Source organism: Castor canadensis, chromosome 18 (assembly GCF_047511655.1).
Source record: "Castor canadensis chromosome 18, mCasCan1.hap1v2, whole genome shotgun sequence".
Classification (NCBI taxonomy): domain Eukaryota; kingdom Metazoa; phylum Chordata; class Mammalia; order Rodentia; family Castoridae; genus Castor; species Castor canadensis.
The window spans coordinates 33006242-33026180 of NC_133403.1; the positions used below are offsets into that span (position 1 = coordinate 33006242).

The 19939-nt window shown below is 43.3% G+C and overlaps 1 protein-coding gene across 1 annotated transcript in view; it reads right to left on the minus strand.

Annotated features, from left to right (window-relative positions):
- The window catches only part of Ccdc60 (coiled-coil domain containing 60), a 172434-nt gene extending 155952 nt beyond the window's left edge, over nt 1-16482 (minus strand). The window contains exon 1 of the mRNA XM_020179033.2: nt 16393-16482. Coding sequence (XP_020034622.2) covers nt 16393-16482 — 90 coding nt within the window. The remainder of the gene's footprint in view (nt 1-16392) is intronic.
- Nucleotides 16483-19939: the final 3457 nt, after the last annotated feature.

A 19939-nucleotide genomic window follows, 5' to 3' on the forward strand; every position in this document is an offset into this window, starting at 1 on the left:
AACTCATACCTCCTCCACATTGCACATTTTCTGCCTTGAACCTGCTAGGTCTTTGAAACACCTACACTTTCTCTCCCATCTGGAGCCAATAATATGCTTTGTTGAGGACCAGGCTTTGTAAAATGAAGAAATTATCTGTAAGAACTTTGCCTGAGCTACATTAATGAGTTGTAACTTGACACCAAGTTCTTTATCAACACAACCCCCCCCATCCATTTTCCAGAAGCCCTGGGCTCTGTGCTGTAGCTGAAAAAAACAAAACAAAACAAAACAAAATAAAAAAAACCCCTTCTTTCCTTTTGTTAAAGCAGAAAGACGAATCTTCAGAAAACGGCCATTTATGTTGAAAAACCCCGACAGACTCTTAACTGAAACTGCATGAATTGTGGTCCTGTCATTTACAGCTGGAGACGTCCTCGTGATCTTCTGCATTTGGCTTAAAACATCATCTGGACCACTCTGTTATCAATCTTGTCTAATGATCTATTTATCCAGAGTACACAGTTACAGACAGAGGCCCGTTACAGCACGGGGCAGAAGAGAGGACTTAAATGAAATCAGGAGGTGGCCCGTCACCTCACTTAGCAATTGGTCTGAAAGGCTGGGTTCCCTCACTGTCCAACTGGGCAGGCTGTCTGTGATTTTTCTTTCTCTTTTTAAACAGACAAAAGTGTTAAAATAATCAATGACGCTAAAGGAAGCATAAGAAAAACTAGTGGGTATTATGATAGGAGAGGAGAGGAGAAGGAAAATGAGGGGAGAGGAGGGAGGGCTGGGGAAGGGAGGAGAGGGGAAGGGAGAGAAGAAGGAAGAGAAGAAGGGGGGAGGAAAGGAGAGGGGAGGAGAGGAGAAGATGGGCAGGGGAACAGAGAGAAAGAGGGAGAAGGAGGAGGAGGAGGAGGAGGAGGAGGAGGAGGAGGAGGAGGAGGAGGAGGAGAAGAAGAAGAAGAAGAAGAAGAAGAAGAAGAAGAAGAAGAAGAAGAAGAAGAGGAAGAAGAAGAAGAAGAAGAAGAAGAAGAAGAAGAAGAAGAAGAAGAAGAAGAAGAAGAAGAAGAAGAAGAAGAAGAAGAAAGAGAGCGAGAGAGAGAAAGAGAGAGAGAACCTGACAATGCACAGCCTCCAATCTCTTGGTTAGATAAAAACTGCTTTCTGAGGGCAACATTTTTTTATTTTCTGGCAGCTTAGGGGCATTCAGGCCCCCACTGCAGATTAAACTAAGGTTTTTTTTTTTGCCATTTTTTAAATTCGTATTTGCATACAATGTTTGGGTCATTTCTCCCCCCTTACCCCGCTTACCCCCCACTCCCTTGCTACCTGGCAGAAACAATTTGCCCTTATCTCTAATTTTGTTGAAGAGAGAGTATAAGCAATAATAGGAAGGAACAAGGGTTTTTGCTAGTTGAGATAAGGATAGCTATACAGGGAGTTGACTCACATTAATTTCCTGTGTGTGTGTGTGTTACCTTCTAGGTTAATTCTTCTTGATCTAACCTTTTCTCTAGTTCCTGGTCCCCTTCTCCTATTGGCCTCAGTTGCTTTAAAGTATCTGCTTTAGTTTCTCTGTATTGAGGGCAACAAATGCTATCTAGTTTTTAGGTGTCTTACCTATCCTTATACCTCCCTTGTGTGCTCTCGCTTTATCATGTGCTCAAAGTCCAATCCCCTTGTTGTGTTTGCCCTTGATCTAATGTCCACATATGAGGAGAACATATGATTTTTTGGTCTTTTGGGCCAGGCTAACCTCACTCAGAATGATGTTTTCCAATTCCATCCATTTACCTGCAAATGATAACATTTCATTCTTCTTCATGGCTGCATAAAATTCCATTGTGTATAGATACCACATTTTCTTAATCCATTCGTCAGTGGTGGGGCATCTTGGCTGTTTCCATAACTTGGCTATTGTGAATAGTGCTGCAATAAACATGGGTGTGCAGGTGCCTTTGGAGTAACCTGTGTCACAGTCTTTTGGGTATATCCCCAAGAGTGGTATTGCTGGATCATATGGAAGATATATGTTTAGATTTTTAAGTAGCCTCCAAATTTTTTTTCAGAGTGGTTGTACTAGTTTACATTCCCACTAGCAGTGTAAGAGGGTTCCTTTTTCCCCGCATCCACACCAACACCTGTAGTTAGTGATGTTGCTGATGATGGCTATTCTAACAGGGGTGAGGTGGAATCTTAGTGTGGTTTTAATTTGCATTTCCTTTATTGCTAGAGATGGTGAGCATTTTTTCATGTGTTTTTTTGGCCATTTGATTTTCTTCTTTTGAGAAAGTTCTGTTTAGTTCACTTGCCCATTTCTTTATTGGTTCATTAATTTTGGGAGAATTTAGTTTTTTAAGTTCCCTATAATTCTGGTTATCAGTCCTTTGATGTGTAGCTGGCAAATATTTTCTCTCACTCTGTGTGTAGTCTCTTCAGCTTAGAGACCATTTCTTTTGATGAGCAGAAGCTTTTTAGTTTTATGAAGTCCCATTTATCTATGCTATCTCTTAGTTGCTGTGCTGCTGGGGTTCCATTGAAAAAGTTCTTACCTATACCTATTAATTCCAGAGTATTTCCTACTCTTTCCTGTACCAACTTTAGAATTTGGGGTCTCATTAAACCAAGGTTCTTTAAGTGCCAGGAGAGGGTACCTTTTGCCACATCAGGTATGGAACAGTGGAATCCAGCTTCCTCACAAGTCAATTTTCAGGAGGACCACTTTCTAGTGTCAGAAAAGGACTACTTTGTTTTGTGAGTAACCATGAGGTGGCTGCATTTGACACCACACTGTGGGACATCCTCCCCTGGAAGGCTCCTGTAACTTCTCATGAGCTCAAGAAGGCACTGGCAGTAAGGAGGATACACGCTGCATGGCTGAGGGCTGAAGCTGCATTTTGAGAAATTTGAGACAATGAAGGCAGCTCTCCATCCCAGTCAAGATGAGCAGCTCTTGGCATCCAGCAGAAGGAATTTGGGACTTTGTGGCTAGATAGGCCTGGTTTTGAATGCTGGCTTCTCATCCACAGTTCCCTCGGAGCCTTGGTTTTCTTGTCTGCAAGATGGGAGATGACAACAGACTCCTCACAAGGTTGTCCAAAGGCTTGGAGATGATGTCTGCAAGTCACCTGGCATGTTGTGAATGCTTAGTATATGGTAGGGTAACAGGACAGGATAGGTATAGTCCTACCTATCACAGGTAGGATAGTGTACACTGAAGGTCCAAAATATCGTAGGCATCAGGCTCCAAATGCAAGTAAGAAAGACCCCTCCTTCGCGGAGACTTCAAGGTCACCGTGGGCAAAAGGTCCTCTCATGCCTTAACCACTCTGAGATCATAAAAACAGAGAGTGCAAAAGGAGGGGAGGGATTTTGAACTGGTTTCTTCAAAACCCACTTCTGTGATGCTTTGAGTCATGACCCCAAAGAGAAGAGGTTGCTTTAGTTTTCACTTCAAAAGGAATGAGGAAAGGATCATGTGGGTTGTTTAAGAGCTTAAGGTGAGATCCCTGAAGAAGGGGGGACTAGTGGGCGGATCTATACCTTCCTGGAAAATTCAGAGGATAGAGGCAAGCTAAGGGGTCTTCTGGGGCAGGGCAGAGAGAAGGACAGGGTAGGGTCAGGAACTGGTCCTTGTCTTTAGTCATGTGTCAATAATATGTGACACCTACATCCACAATGGCTCCCAATAGAGATAGGAAACCCCAATGTCATGAGTCTGAGTGGGGTGGACTTCTGGTAAACCAGAGTTTGAGGGAAATTGGCTGGTAGAAATTGTGTAGAGAGATGGCATTGAGGGCTACAGCAGAGAATGTCCAAAGAGCCAAAAAAATAAAGTCACTACAGGAGAACAAACCAGCTTTAGGACACTGGTAAACCCAGAATACAGCCACTTTACCACAGTGCTGATAAGGACTCTCCTGTGTCCACCATGTTTCTGAATCATGACTGTGTTTCATGACTTAAAGAGACTGTGAGAATGGCTAACTACCCAAGGATAAGTAGAAAAGACATCGGATCCACTCATTTATACAAAAGAGAGCTTCCTCCACTGGAAAAAAAAAATCTAAAGAGAGTAACTAGAAGCTCAAATAAAGCTGTTTTTAAAATTGGATCCCAGGCTTCTTCATGAATAGGTGACATTTATGATTTCTGGCATTACAAAAGATAGGAAGGAGGCTTAGGGGATTCTTGGAATTGGGCTAGATTGTTGGTCAGTTGTCAGCTTCAGGGACTGTTGGGGAAATAGACCTTGGGCTTTGACCTTGGTGAATGAGAACCAAACCGAAGTCAGTAGCCTATAGGATGCAGTCCATATTTTCTGCATCCCTGAAGCTCCTCAGAATGGGTAGTGTTTCTTCTTTCTGTTCTTGTCTGAAAATGGGGACATATTTTCCCTCAGTCTATTACGCCCCCACCAACAGAAACAGAAAGGCTTCCCTTGCTGAGCCATTTAGCATAATGGCTAAAAGTAGAGATTTTGTAGTCTGATTCAACTTGGGCTCAAATGCTGGGTGGTCGATTAACTAGCTGTGTGACTTTGGTCAATTCATTTAACATTTGGTTTCCTTGTACGTAAAATGGGATGAATCATGTCTCTCTTAACCTTGTAGAGGGTGTGGAATTGGATGACTCAATAAAGGGTTAGCATGACACACAGAACTCAGTAAGAGCTCACTCAATAACATCAGTTATTTCTATTAGTGTTTTCATGACTATGTAATTTTCCATTTGCATGCTTTCGTTTGTTATCCCCAGGTCTATCTTGAGAGAATGGTGAATCGTTAAGAGATGCATTTTTTCAATACTGTGCCATCTTCTTTGAACAACAAGGCCAGTGTTGGCACTGCACTCAAGAGAACATGGTGGCCTGGGATATACATACACCAAAGGATAAGATGTTAATAATAAAATCAATCTCAGTTATTATACAGAACCCAGTTTTTATGGATACTACCTCAAATCTTTACAAGATTCAATGTCAGGTGAAAAACTCAGCATCAGAGAGGTAGAGCATTTGGCCCCAGGTCACGGAGCAGGCAAACAGCATTGGAATCAGAATTAGGATTCAAAACCAGGAAAATCTCATGGCCTAAGTGCTGGGTCATTCAGTTCTAAAAATAGTTGGTGTGGTCAGCAAAGGAAACTCGAGAATTGTGCTTGTACAGAGACAATTTTAATCTCAAGTCATGGAACATAAGGAAAAAAGTACTGGCTTGGGAACAGGTGAAGATAGGGTTACAGAAGTGTCCAGGCTGTCTATTCCTGTTCTTGCATGTCCTCCAGACTGTCCCCAACCTGCCATTTTTCTACCTCACTATGAGGTTGCCAGATTCATGTCCTTTCAAGTTTGCTGCTACCTCCCAGCCTTCCTGAGTTTTGAGAAGTATCTTTTAAAAGATCTAAAAATATCAGAGAAGCAGTTAAATTAGGAAAGCAGGGTATCAGCTAAGAAGCAATGGCAACATGGGTGACAGTCATATATTAGTTGCCTTTTGGCCATTTTCTTCAAGGGCTCTTGGAAAGGAAACATTTTAGTCACGTTACCCTTTTGGTTCCTTTTCCTGAATGCTTACAAAATAATCAGCCTGAGAGCCATCATCTATGGAAATGTCAGTATTTGAACGTTTTGATTCCTGCTATTTGGGTTCCATCCCTAAGTGGAACTGTGAAGAGATTATACTTAATGAGCTCTCATTATGTGCCAGGGTTTTTTGTAAGCATTAGGTCATAGATTCTGCCAACAATCTGATAATTGTGGGAACAGTTACTATTTCCATATGAGAGATAAGGAAACTGAAGTGCAGAGACATACAAGTATAGGGTGGGATCTATATGTATGGAGCAGCCAGTATTTGCTGGGCATGGCTGGAATCCTGCCCACAATGGCCACCACCAGGTAGATGCTCAGGGAACCCTCAATGTCATGATTCTGGGTGGGGTGGACTTGTGCTTTGTTCAAATACAATTTATAGTTGCCTAATGGATGGGTTTCCCTACTGGAGCTATCCTTGGTCCTGAGGACAGAGACAAAGAATAGTGAATGACCTTCTAGGACCAGCCCCTGTGCTGGGCTCTGGGTTAGAATCACAAGCAGGAGACAGTCACTTTCTTCAAAGGGCTTCAAGCCTAGTGGTGAGATCAGAGAAATAAGCAGGCAATTATAATGCAGGGTATTTTTTTTTTGGTAAAAACAAAAAGTTCAGTGAGTCAGAGCTTGGATTCAGTGAATCCATTTAACTCGGTATTTATCAAAATTATTCAATCCTATCAAGCGGTTTACAATTATCACCATCTCAGCCACACACACCTCAGAACCTCAGCCCTCATTAGCTGGGCTTATCTTCCTCTCCATTTTATCTAGCAGGTCTTGGCAGTGTATTGACCCCAGATCAAAATATGCCTTTCTTAGAAATGTGACTCTAATTAGAAATGGCTTATAAGTCTTCATTGAAATGAGCATTATTCAGAGAAATGAGCCTAAGCCACATACAGGATTTTTTCCCTTTTTTCTCCATTCTTGGTTCTATTTCTCTGCCAGAAACTCGATAGCATATTTTAGCAAGAGCTCAAGAAAATGCAAATGTCCTTGTCTGTGGTCACGGTCACAGTCACATTCTTGCTTGCATTGCCTACAGCTAAAATCAGCACTTCCCTTTTTCTGCCAGAGACTTTTTGAATATATTCTTTAAAAATTGCTCCAACAGATATGTCCCATTTAGAGAGATGCTTTTCTACTGCCCGTGTTACTACAGCCTGAGAGGATCGTCTTAACAGCCTGGGTTATCTGTAATTCTCTGGCTTTGAATTCAAGTTCCAAGTCCATAACCTGTTTATCTAGTGTCTCCAGGGAGGCTGGACCACTTTTTAAGATTCAGTTTCCTCTTCTCTGCAGATAAAGGATTTAAGATCATGCCTGCTTCACAGGATTGCATTAATTTGAATAATATATGCAAAACACATTAGATGATCAATAACTGGTAGACATTATTTTGCTCTTGAGAGTCATGTGGCAATGAAAGAGCCCAGAAACTTCCAGGTTAGATTCTGTGCTTCTGCAGATGAAGATGAAGAGACCAGAGTGGTTAAGTGGTTTGTCCGAAGTCATACAGCCAGGTAGTGAGAGAGCTGGGAGGCAGGCCTCTTAATTCCACCACCATTCAAAACTCTGGGAACATCTCACCAGGAAAGTCAGTGAGGGTTTGGTTATTTCTGGGGAGATCTTGAGAGGTAGCTGTGAGCTCTTCTTTCCTCTGTTCCATATAGACTGCAGGTTCTTCTTTGTGTCCCAGGCAAGGTTGATTTGGCTTCTTCTTCTTTTTTTTTTTTTTTTTTTGACGTACTGGGGTTTGAACTCAGGATCTTGGGCTTGCTAGGCAGGTGCTCTATAACCTGAGCCACCACACCCATTGCTTTGGCTTTATTGCTAATTAGTGATTACCTGTGAGACAAGGAAGCCCTAGAAAAGACTGACCTGCTCATTTAGGTCTTAACTGCATGTCTCCATGTGGCAGGTCCTGCTGGGTGCTGGGATTATAACAACAAACATAGCTGCTATAACTCTGGCATTTGAAAACCTTCTAGTTTGCAAAGGAAGACAGTATTGTGAATGGGGATTTCATGGTGCAAAGGAAGCCTGTGACCTGGTTTGGAAGGAAAGGCTTTTCTAGAGAAAGTGACAGTGATGCTAACACTGAAAAAAATGAATGCAGTATGAGAAAGAAGGTGGAGGACATGATGTGTTCAAAACTCAGTTTGGCACCCCTTGGGACCAAGTGATGAAAGATGAGGCTGGAGAACTTGGAAGGCTCATGCAGAGCCTTGTAAACCTCATTAAATATACCTGTTCTCAATTTGAGCACAATGGGGGACCACTGGATCATCTTTACCAGGGGAAGGGTAAGATCATCCTTGCATTGAAAGAGAATGGGTTGAAAGAAGGTCAGTGGAAGGTTAAAAGTGCAGTTAGGGGCAGATGAAAAGTCCAGACTTGAGATGATAGTGCTGGAGACCAGGTGGTGACCGTGTTCATAGAACACCTCCGTTAGGGCTGCTGATTGGGTCTCTGGGGTGAGGGAGAGGGAGGGGTCAAGGATGCACAACTGGAGACATGAGAGTACCAACAATTCAGATGGGGTAGTCTTCACCTCCAGAAAGGTGTCCATCAGGAGAAAGATACTCTGCTAGTGGTTCTCAACCAGGGATGATTTTGCCCCTGAGAACATCTCACAATACTGAGACATTTTTGGCTGCCCCATGTGGGGGAGTGCTACTGGCATCTAGTGAGTGCTGAGGCTTGGGATATTGCTCAGCGTCCTATGGTGCCTGGCACTGCCTATCTGGTCCAAAATGTTGACAGTGCCAAGTTGGAGAAACTCTGCCTGCTAAGATTCAAATATTGGAAATAAGTAGCACATTTGATCTTTGCACTTATTTAAAGCTGTGCTGGGAACTTATGAAACTTGGGTGACTTTGTTTACATAAAGAGAGAGTGTGAAAAGACTGACCTACTCGAGCTTCATGGGGAGCAATCTGTGAGGCAGGGTGTGAGAGAGAGCTTGTGCCTTGGAGAATAGCAATACCTCCCCACTCTACCACACAAATTAGAAAATAAGTCTGCACTTTGGCTCTGTGTCTCGGACCACTCCAAGTCTACTTTAGCCAACATTGAAGACTCAGATCAGATGGTTCTGGTGCATACCTCTTCTCTTGATAGAACTTGCTTCCCCCTTCAAGCTCCTAAATACAGCATCCACAGCTTCCACATCTACGGATTCAACCAACCATGGATCAAAATATTTGAAAAAAATGCATGTGCATCTCTTCTGAGCATGTACAGACTTTTTTCTTGCCATCACTCCCTGAACAATACAGCATAACAGCTATATACATGGCTTTAGGTATTACGAGTTCCAGAGAGATGATTTCAAGTACACAGGGATGTGCCTAGGTTCTGCGTACACACTACATCATTCTGTATAAGAGACTTAAGCATCTTCAAATTTTTGTATCTGCAGGGGTCCTGGAACCAAATCCTCATGGATACATGCACCTGAATGTTTGTTTGCCATTCTTTGTGGTACTTGTCTTTTCCATCTTGATCCTATATATTTATGAATATTCTCTCATGATATGTGGATTCCTTGGGAGAAGAACCAAAGTTTGATTCTTTTTAGTGCCTCCAAAAACATCTGTCACGTGGTAGGAGTTCAATACATACCTCAAAAGATGACCTTGACCATGCACCAGCCTAAGATGCCACTGAGCTACTGCCCACCACAAATCCCCCTGACAACACACCACACCCATCCCAGCCCTAAAAGCCTCCCACCTTATGAAAACTCCAACCCACTTCCGTCTTACAAGCAGATTTTACAGCTGATTTTTGAGTTATTAAATAAAACCACCGAGTGCATAAATTCCAATTTAGGCAGAAATACATTCGATGGAAATTGAGCCCCACAAGAAATTTTCTCAGCAGAGTTTGAAAACAGGAATTGAGATGGGAAAATGCCACCGTCTCATGATAGAAGGTATCCCATTACCGACAATTACGGTTTTGAATTTAGCTGTCAGAAAGATCCCCGAGAAAAAATATGTTGGCTTATTCAGTCCAAGAAAGGTTTAATTGGCTTCTGTCAGATTTTATACAAGTGCTACTTTCCAGTGAACCCCATATGGATTTCTACAGTGTTTGAATTTAGCAGCTGATGGCTGAGTCTTTGGAAGCTGTGAGGATGTTGAAAAGGAGTCAAGACCAGGTCTCCTTCTTGTCTAACCAGATTTTCCACAAGCCCCATGAAAGGGGAGTCAGGAAATAGAGATGGCGTACATTCCACTATTCCAGGTCCCTCTTCATATCATTCCCTGTGAGTGTGCTGTTCATTTTCCAGGTTGGTGTCCTGTGAGATTATCTTTTATTTGTCTCTGTGCCTTACAACTGTGCTGGGTGCATACTTTGAGCTCTGTAAGTATTAGCTGAATGACTGAATGTCCCAACTGGGGATTCTACTCTTCTCCCTGGTTCCCATGGCTTTCTAATGGGTTTTGTAAGCTACCACTATGGACAGAAGCCCTCAAGATTTCTTAAGCAGTTGTGTAGAGTTGGGAATAGAGTGTATCTCTTTTTGGAGGATGTCAAGTTCTGCCAGGGTGTGGGTCAGGACCCTCAATGTGTGAGTTTTGTGAAATCATTTGTACCAATCACTGTTGATTCAACCCAAATAATACTCATCTTCAATAGCACCCTCTCTCCTATGCCTCTGCTTCCTATACTTGTGTTAGATATACATTTTCCCAGTCATTCTTTATACTTAGCAATGAATGGCAGCACTGTTCTGGAAAATGAGACATAAGAGGAAATAAGCTGGGAAGGTTCCTTTGCTTGCCTCATAAAAAGGATGCGTAGAGCTCTCACCGTGCATTTTTCCCTCCCTTTTTGCTGGAACATGGATGTAATGCCTGCAGCTGGGGCAGCCATTTTTGTAACCATGAGTGAAGAAACCCTCTTGAGCCCTGAAATCAGTGAACTGTTGAACTAATGACACCAGTCACCCACTCTAGACTTCTTACATGAGAAAAAACAAATTCACATTCATGTCATTGGCTTTTAGTTTTTCTCTTACTTGCAACTAGAAATGGTCCTAAGTGATGCGTCATGTTTTCCTCTTGTTTTCTCACTAACCTGTGGTTTTCCATGGAATTAAATGTGAGTAATGGGACTTGGTTGAGAGCTAAATCCAAGGAACTCAAACCATGCTTGGGGCACCCTGATTTTAATTGGCCAACCAATTAGTCGATTGATGTTTTTTGTAGGCAGAGTTTCATTGCATCACCCAGGCTGGGCTCCAGCAGTTCATAATCCTCTAGCCTCAGCCTTCCAAGCAGGTAGGATCACAGGTAACTAAGGTTTTTAGCTGGGTCAGGTGTTTCTGCTGTCAGGATGAACTCTCTCCTGAAAGGGACCTCATTATTCTTGCAAACGTTCTCATTAGTGCAGGTAGCTAGGTAGGCATGAACAGGAATGAGGAAATGCCCTAGGCTGTAAGATTCTAAAAATCTCACATGGCCCCCACACTGGAACAACAATTAAGATCATGGCCCTATGTCCTCCTTATGGAATCCACTCCCATATCAAAGTGAGCAAGCACCTTGAGGGTGTAATGACTTCTGTGATTGTCCACTGGTGGCACTAACCTGGGAAGGTGCAGGCACCTGTTCTCACCTCAAAAGTGTGATGTATAAAATCCCACACCTGGGCAGCCACTGCTGGACTGTCAAACCATTTGGAAAGGAGCCACTAAGAGAGGGCCTCAATTCTGTACCACCTAACCCCACCCTTTTGGATATTAAAATCTCAAGCCATGACAGTTTTGAAGTTGTCCTTATCCAACTGCCGGCCCCACACGTCCAGGTATAGTTACTCTTTGTTAGTAAATCATCTTTTCTGTTTTCCTACTCTCTGTGGTTCCTTTGCTGCACCCATGGCAGAATCTTAGTCTTAGACATTGCACCCTATGAAATGAGCAAAGTTTGGGGATATCCCAACAAACTGGTAAACATTCTTACACCAAATCTAAAATATATGCCTAGACCTGCTTCTTCCCGTACTCTTGATGGGCCCCACTCTACCATTAACAGTCTCCTGTTGCCCTCAAAACTGGGCTGACCACATCTTCAGCATGGTAGTGGTGGTGACATTCACATCCAGACAGAGAAGAGAAAGGATCACAAGCAATCATGATAACCACGATCACCTTTTACTGGGGTTAGTTGGATACCTGGAATTATGCTCAATATTTCACAAGTAGTATTGTATTTAATTCTCCCAACACATCCATTTCATAGACCCTGGTATTATTCAACTCCTTTTACAGATTCTCACACTAGACAGCATCATAAAGGGAATTTGAAGCCACCTTTGTCTGACTTCAGAGACAGAGTTCCTAACTGGTCTCTAAGCTTCTATCATACCAAGAAGACTCTATGAGCCATTTATCCACTACTCTCTCACCCCCTCCCACCCTGAGCAGCTGCTTCTGCAGAGGGATGGAGAGCTTACTTCATTCTGTCTGGACTATCGCTTCTCCTGCATCAAGGGGTAGTGAATATGCTCCTTCCCTGAATCTTGATTTGTCATGGTGGGGAGCCAACTGTCACATGGCTTTGCAATTACAGCAAGATTCCCTAAGGCAAGCATTACTGGTCCAGAGCATTAAAGGGAGAGGGAGGGAGGAAGGGAGAAGAAGAAGGAGAGGGAGAGGGAGAGGGAGAGGAAAAGGGAGAGGGAGAGAGAGAGGGAGAAGGGAGAAGGGAGAGGGAGGGGAGGGAGAAGAAGAGGGAGAAGGAGAAGAGAGAGGGAGAGGGAGAAGGGAAAAGGGAGAGGGAGAGGGAGAAGTAGAGGGAGAGGGAGAGAGAGAGGGAGGGAGGAAGGGAGAAGAAGAGGGAGAGGGAGAGGGAGAGGGAGAGGGAGAGAGATCCTAAAAGCTAAAAAGTCCTGGAATTGCAAATGTCTCATACAGTGATGTCCCCACCCCTGAGAGAAAAGGACTCATTGCTAGTTTCCTGGCCTAAGCTGTGCATGATATACAAGCAGAGGTAAACCTCAAGTGGTTGTTAGATATTTTTATTTGATTATTTTTCAGGTTAATCAGTGATTCGGTGCAGGGGGTGTGGCTTCCGTGATTAGAGGCCAGAGAGCTCACCCAGCTCTGAAGCTGCTCAGGACCGACTAGAGTCCAGAATTTACCGCTTTAGGTCACAGTTTCTCCTATGTGGACAGGGAGGAAAATCATTTCACATTTTCAATGGAACCCCATTGTGCTGATTTCTCTTGCAGAAGAGAAATTATTCTCCTTTTCATGTTCCAGGCAGCCCAGCTGAATCTTCTCCATATCTGGAGTTCTGCCAGGTTTGTCCCCTTCTTCCTGCACCTGCCCCTGCATCTGACCACTCACTTCTCAGCACAGAATTAGATTCTGGGGCTCTTCTGGCCTCAGTCTACCCAGGTGCAAGAAGGCATCACAAGAACACCTCTGTCCTAGAGTTGTCAGCAGGATTATATGACACAGTCATGGTGGCTGACTTTCAGTTTTTCACTGACTCTGTGCCTGGCTCTGTTCTGTGGGCTTTACCCATACTAACTCACCCTTATGAGGGTGGGACACTTTTAGCCGAACTTCATCTGTTATAAGACGCATGTTTTGCTTCTGCATTTTAACATCTCAGAAACAGGGACACATCTTATTATCTCATCAATCAGTAGAGCTTTCTTAACCACACAAAAATGAAGATGCATCTTAAAATGGAAGCTTCTTAGGTTAGATAAAATATGGCTCACTTGCTTCACAGAGTTGGAAACTGAGGCACAGAGAGAAACTGATTTGCCAAAGGTCACCCAGCCTAGTGGCAGGATTGGGGTCTGAATTCACAGAGTTTGCAGAACACCCAGCTAGGATATGAGTAAACCCCTTAGTACGGTTTCTGGAAGTTTTAGGTTCTGCACAAATCAGGGATCAACTTTTCCCCCTGGGTTTTTAATGATAGCAATATGGGAACTTCAGCACCAAGAGACAGGGCATGTATAAACCACAGCCAAATGTTATTTCTGCATTTCCATTGTAGAACTCAGAGGGGAATTTCTCTATGGCCTCTTTTTCCTAGTCTTTTCCAAGACAGAAACTGTGAGTCCATAGAGTCCTGCACACAACATGCCATGGCCAGTCTTATCAGATGTCTCTTTTGCTTCCTTGGGAAGCAAAGGGAGAAAGGAATCCCTAAACCAATTAGGGGGCCCACACAGGCTGGAAGTCTTCCTCAGCACATGACTGCCAACTAGTGAGTTTGTATGTTTATATCCTTTTGGTTGACAATAAAAGCAAACCAAACCATACGAAGATCCTGTGCAAGGCAGTTGCCAATGTAACATTGGTTCTGATATTGCAACTTCTAGCCCTGTGAGAAGGAAAAGGGGCTGGTTTCAGAAAACTTCCAGGGTTTTCTCAAGCACCATCCAGAACAGTAGCGTGCAGTGGATTCCATTACCAGCCCGCCCAGCCCCATCACACCTTCTCCCCAAGATGCCAGGTGCCTCCATTTACTTGGCCACCTGGCGTTTTGCTGTTCTAGTTTATTCACTCTTCCCTTCCCTCCTCCAAGCAGAACTGGAAACTATTTGATCAAGTCTTACACCTTCTTTTTATGTCCCCTGCCATTCTGGTCCCTGAGCAAGACAACCTGTTAGCATAGGTGGATTATCCTGGTGAGACAGGGAGGGGCTGAAGTTTAGAGCAAGAGTTTCAAGTTCAAATCTCAGTCCTCTTCCTTGCTGCCTGGGCTCTTGGGAGATCTGTCCTCCCTAAGTCTTGGTGTTGCCGTCTCCCTCACGAGGATGTAACAGCTTTCACCTTGATGAATTGTAGAAGGTTCCGGAAAATATCACACTTAAGTCAAAGCATTGGTTCACAACATGGTACACGACAAACAGTCAAAATATACCAACCATCATAATTGTGGTCACAATGATGCAGGAAGTCAATCCGATTTCCCTGTATTCTCTTGTGGGATTGTCACTTGCTAGTTAGCCTGGGTTAATCAATGACTTCCAGTGGCTCTAAAAAGCTGAAGTTCAGAAAGGCATGATCCTTGAATCACAGCAAGGAACATCCTGAGGTCCATATTATGTCTTAGGAAGTGGGGGGGGGGTGCAGAAGGATTTTGATGAGATTTTTGTGCCTGAGGTCTTAGTTTGTCCAACAATTCCCTGGGAGACTTTCTCCTGTCCCTTGACCCTGGAATTCCACTGCCTTCCTCTCAAGAGGGATGAGCAGTTGGACCTCTCCTTCTTCCTTAGTATTCTTCATCTCTCTGTCCTTGGGTGGGAACTGTTGCATTTACTTAGGTACATGGCTTCTTTCTTCCCCCATACAAGATTCTCTCTCTCTCTCCTTCTCTGTTAGCTGTCCCCTTTCTTTGTTCCCACATCACCACATCATTAATCACCTTGAATTTTTATCATGTCTCTTATCTCTTTCACTCCCCAGCCCATACACTCTATAGAGGTAAGATTCTTGGAAGAGAGCCTCATTTTTTATAAAACAGCAAGTGTTTAATGTATAACATGGATTCAATAAATCTTTACTAAGTGAATGAAATGACAACAAAACTGAAATCCAGGGAGTACTTACTATATGTCAAAGAATTAGTCTACGGGCTTTGGCATACATTGAGTCATTTAATACAGCAATCCCATGAGGAAGTGCCATGCTATCCCCATTTTGTAGACGACATCACCGAAGACTTGAAGTTCTGTCACTTTCCCAAGACCACAGGGATGCTGAGGGGCAAACTCAGGACAAACCCAGGCTGTTGGTGTCTGCTCTGATACTTACCCTGGCTAGTGAAACATCCAGCTCACTCCTCAGTCTCCTTCCCCCTCTGTTTGATCCAGAGGGAGCTGCTGTGGTGGGACACACCGGGTGCAGCATTTAGAGATGAAAAGAGGCAGGAGGCTGCATCTTGCAGAGTAGGCTCACTCAGAGGGCTGAGCAATGAGGATGCTTGAGAACAGTGTGGACCACATGTAAAGTGCATGAACTCCCCTTGCCCCAGCCATCCTTCCTGGGGCCTGACTATGAGCCATGGGTGTGCTCTTTGGGGGCACCAGAGTGGGCTTAGTGGGCTTGCATTGCCTCTTTTCCTACCTTGGCCAATTCACAGCAATGGAAGGGTGTGAGGGAACCAAACCAAGACACTCATAATTGTGACCTTCCCAGTTATGGTCGCATGCCCACAGAAACCCTTGACTCCAACTTTTCTTTATCATTATAATCTACAACACAACTTCAGGTTCCACACACACGTTATCAGGCATTAGCGTCATGCTAGACAATTTCCATATCTGACTTTTTTTTGTCTCCACGCTATTTCTGTCTAGTTCATTCTCATTCTGTAGACAGGAGGAAATATAAGCTCAGGGGTGCTAAGTAACTTGTCTAACGCCTCACAGCAGGTGAGCCTCAAGCCTAGCTCTCAACCCCAAAAGCTTGATACTCTACAGTCTTTCGACAAAGAAAGAATGTGCATGCCTCCTGACCCTGGAGGAGTTCTGAAAATAAGTTCTGTGATGGCAAACCTACAATTCATCTTAATTTTTTCCTGATGTTGCACCATGTCACTGCTGATTTATTCCATCATTTTGGAATTACTGGCTAATGACATGACCCAGCTCACTGTTCTGATTCGTGTTTTCATTCACCAGAAACCAGCCATTGAGAGCAACAGAGATGTGTCTCGACAATTTAATTATATCACGACTCTTCTCCCTCCCCCTCTTCCTTGTCTGGAGACAAATTCCTATTTCACTTGTTCTCCAAAACATGACTGATTTCAGCAAAGAGGGAGACTTACCTGTGTCGGTTGTTCTGAGGAATAAAAGGGCCACATGGCCCCCATGTTGGGGGAACTCTGCGTCTTTTTGGTGGCTGGTACCTTGGTCATCTTGGAAATCCTTCACGTTTTCCACGTTTTTTTTCCCCCCAGAATCTTCCAGTTCAGCAGTCACTGGTGTAAAAGGTTCCAGAAATTTCTCCCTGACTCCTCAGTCCCAAATACACGGACTCCAAAAGGGTTTCTGACCCACGAATAATGGGGAAGCAAGTCATCTGGGTGTCCCACGAACAGGTTAGGGTAGAATCGGGTAAGCCTGCAAATAAACTTTTCTAAACTTTCTCCCTCGGTGGGAGGGGATATCTTTCTCTTCTATAAGCAAAATAAAATGTGAACTAAAAAAAGATAAAACTTCACTGATAAAATCCCCAGTCTCCACCAGCGTCCAGGAAGGTCAAACGACCCCCAGTGCGGGCTCAGCCTTGACCCTAACTGCTGGGGCGAGGCCAGGTTGCCTGGCAACGGGACGCCATGAAACGCTTCCTCCTTGACTGGGATTGGTGGAGGCGGCCACGAACTCTCCCAGGCTGCTGGGATGCGGTTGATCGTTGAGCAGGTGGTTGGCAGAGCCACATTCTCCAAAGTGGTTTTTCCCTTCCGACCTGGGGACTTCAACCCTTTCTCTCCACCTGACCACAAGACTCCTTCCTTTCAAACTGCTTCACCTGAGCGACTTCTTATGCTCTGGATTGGGGTGGCCTTCTGCTCTGTAATTCTTAACTCAAGATGCCTATTTCTCCCCTTTCTCACCCCAAAAACTCCTCCTCACCCTTGAAAGCTCACACACAGATGAGATAAATGCGCACACATATAAATACATATAAATGTGTTATTAATATAAACACCTTTACATATATATGTATGCATGACATTTATTAAGCATCCTTAATGTGCCAGATGCTATGCTCCATGTTTTACATTGCATGTTCACGGAATTCCTCACAGCTCCCTTTAAGGATGGTGGTTCATTGCCTGATTTTACAGACTAGGCAACCAAGGCACAGAAACATGAAATGGCAGGGTTAAGCCCTTAGTTGCGTGACCTGGTGATAGGATTCCTAATTTTGTGAGGATTAGCATCCAGATCTTTGAAACTGGGACAGTAGGTTGATCGAGGTAGTTAAAATAGATGATGTGGAGAAAGACTGAACCACATGGGGAGTCCTGGTTGAGGGATCCTATTATTATTCCCTGACATTCCTTCCGGAGGAAGAATTAGGCATTCTCAGCGTGCTGGGCTCATTTTGTAGCAGATAGTACTGCTAACTAATATTTATTGATCACTTGCTCTGTGTCAGGAAATGCACTAAGCATTTCACAGACATTAATTTATTTAATTCTCCCAATACCTCTGGCGGGGGTGGTGGGGAAGTGTTCCCACTTTGCAGTAAACTTTATTGCACGTGTTTAGATTCTACCTTACCCTCGGCATTATTTTCACTGGATCAGTCTAGATCATGTTCTATCCCCAAATCTTGAGCTTCCAATTATGATATCAACCTGGCCCCATCTTCCTTAGAGGGCGTTCACTGGGAGAAGACACTCCCCAGACAGAATGCAAAACGCCTCAGTATGCAGCTCCAGAGGCGATGGCTGGAAGTCATTATTTTCTCACCATTGTCTGAAGACTGAATCTGACCTTTCCTTTCACAGGAAGTTTTGGTCCTCCTGTTTCCTTTGTGGGCTGCAGGAAGCAACCAGCAAAGACTTGTAAATGATGCAGAAAAACAGAATTTTAGAGGATGGACTGGGGATGAGACAAGAGAGAAATGGGAAACGTTCAGCCCCAAGCAGAAAAGGCATATGGTTTTGTGGAACAGACTTGGTGAAGAGGGATTTTGGCTCAATCTGAGGAAATACATGGATGCACAGCATCGTTTTATAATTGTACAAAATACAGGGTTTCATCAGGACATTACCACATGTGCATATTCTAGGATGGGCTTTCACCATATTCACTCCCATTACTCCTTAGTTTTCACATTTTCATTGTATCAAATCTATTTCCATGTACACAAAACCTCATTTCACATTATTGATTATATGTCTAATTTTCTAAGTTTGGGAGAATTTCACCAGAAGCATAAATAACTTCAGTGACTGGGAAGACCAAATCAACATATGGACATCTACATGGGAACTGTGTTTTTTAAATCTTTTTTATTATTGCTGTATTTTTTTTTATTAATGTTGTACTGGGGGTACATTGTGACATTTACAAAAGTTCTTGCAATATATCATAGTTGAACTCACCCCTTCCATCATTCTCCTTTATCCTCCCTCCCCACTTTCCTGGAATAGTTTCAACATGTCTCATTTTTTCATTTTCATATGTGAGTGCATAATATTCCACCAGACTCACCTTGCTGCCTCATTTCTTTATATCCTTCCCCTTACCACTGATATCAGTCCCTAGACAGGACCTGTTTTACCTTCTTGTACCCTATTTTTGGAAAAAGACATTTTGTTTGTATAAGATAGTTGTACAGAAAGCTTCATTGTGACATTTCCATGTATATATGTGTTATAACCCGAATTAGTTCATCTCCTCCATTTTTCTCCTTTCTACCTTGGTCTACTTCTTGTGGTGATTTCAACAGGTTTAAACATTCCATATTCACTCTTGTATAGAGAGTACATCAACCATATTCACTTTCTTAACTTCACTCTTTTACCCTTCCCCTCTTGTATGTGAGCTCCCCTTAGTGTGACCTGTTTTTCATAATATCACTTGTATTATATTAGGTCTATATTCCACGTATGAGAGAAAACATGTGGCCATTGGCTTTCTGGACCTGGTTAACTTCACTTAAGAGGATGTTCTCCAGTTCCATCCAATTACCTGCAAATGACAAAATTTCATTCTTCTTTGTGGCTGAGTAAAATTCCATTGTGTATAGATACCACATTTTGTTAATCCATTCGTCAGTAGTGGGGCATCTTGGCTGGTTCCATAGATTAGCTATTGTGAATAGTGCTGCAATAAACCCCATTACTCTTCTTATCCCCTCTCTTTCCTCCCCCTTTCTTCTTCCACATTTCTAATAGTTTCCCCTTACTTTCGTATCCTTTCCCCCTCCCCTAGACTCAAAGAGAAAATATGTGATATCTGGCTCTGTGAGATTGACTTATAACACTTAACATGATGATCTCTAGTTCCACCCATTTTGCTGAAAACAACAGAATTTCATTCTTCTTTATGACTGCATAATACTCCATTGTGAATCTACACATTTCATTTGTCCACTCATCCATTGATGGGCACCAGGGATGATTTCCTAACTTGGCTATTGTGAGGCATGCGGTGATAAAGACATGAGCTCAGGAGTCAGACTGACTTATCACTGAGCGACCTCAATGATGCTAATCCTCACAGGACTATGATGAAAACCGAAAGGGAAAAATCTATGCAAAACAGAACATCTAGCCCAAAGGACGTGTTTGTGCTAGACATGCATAAAAGTCACACCAGCTCTGTGACTTTACCCAAATAATTTTTCCCCAAAGT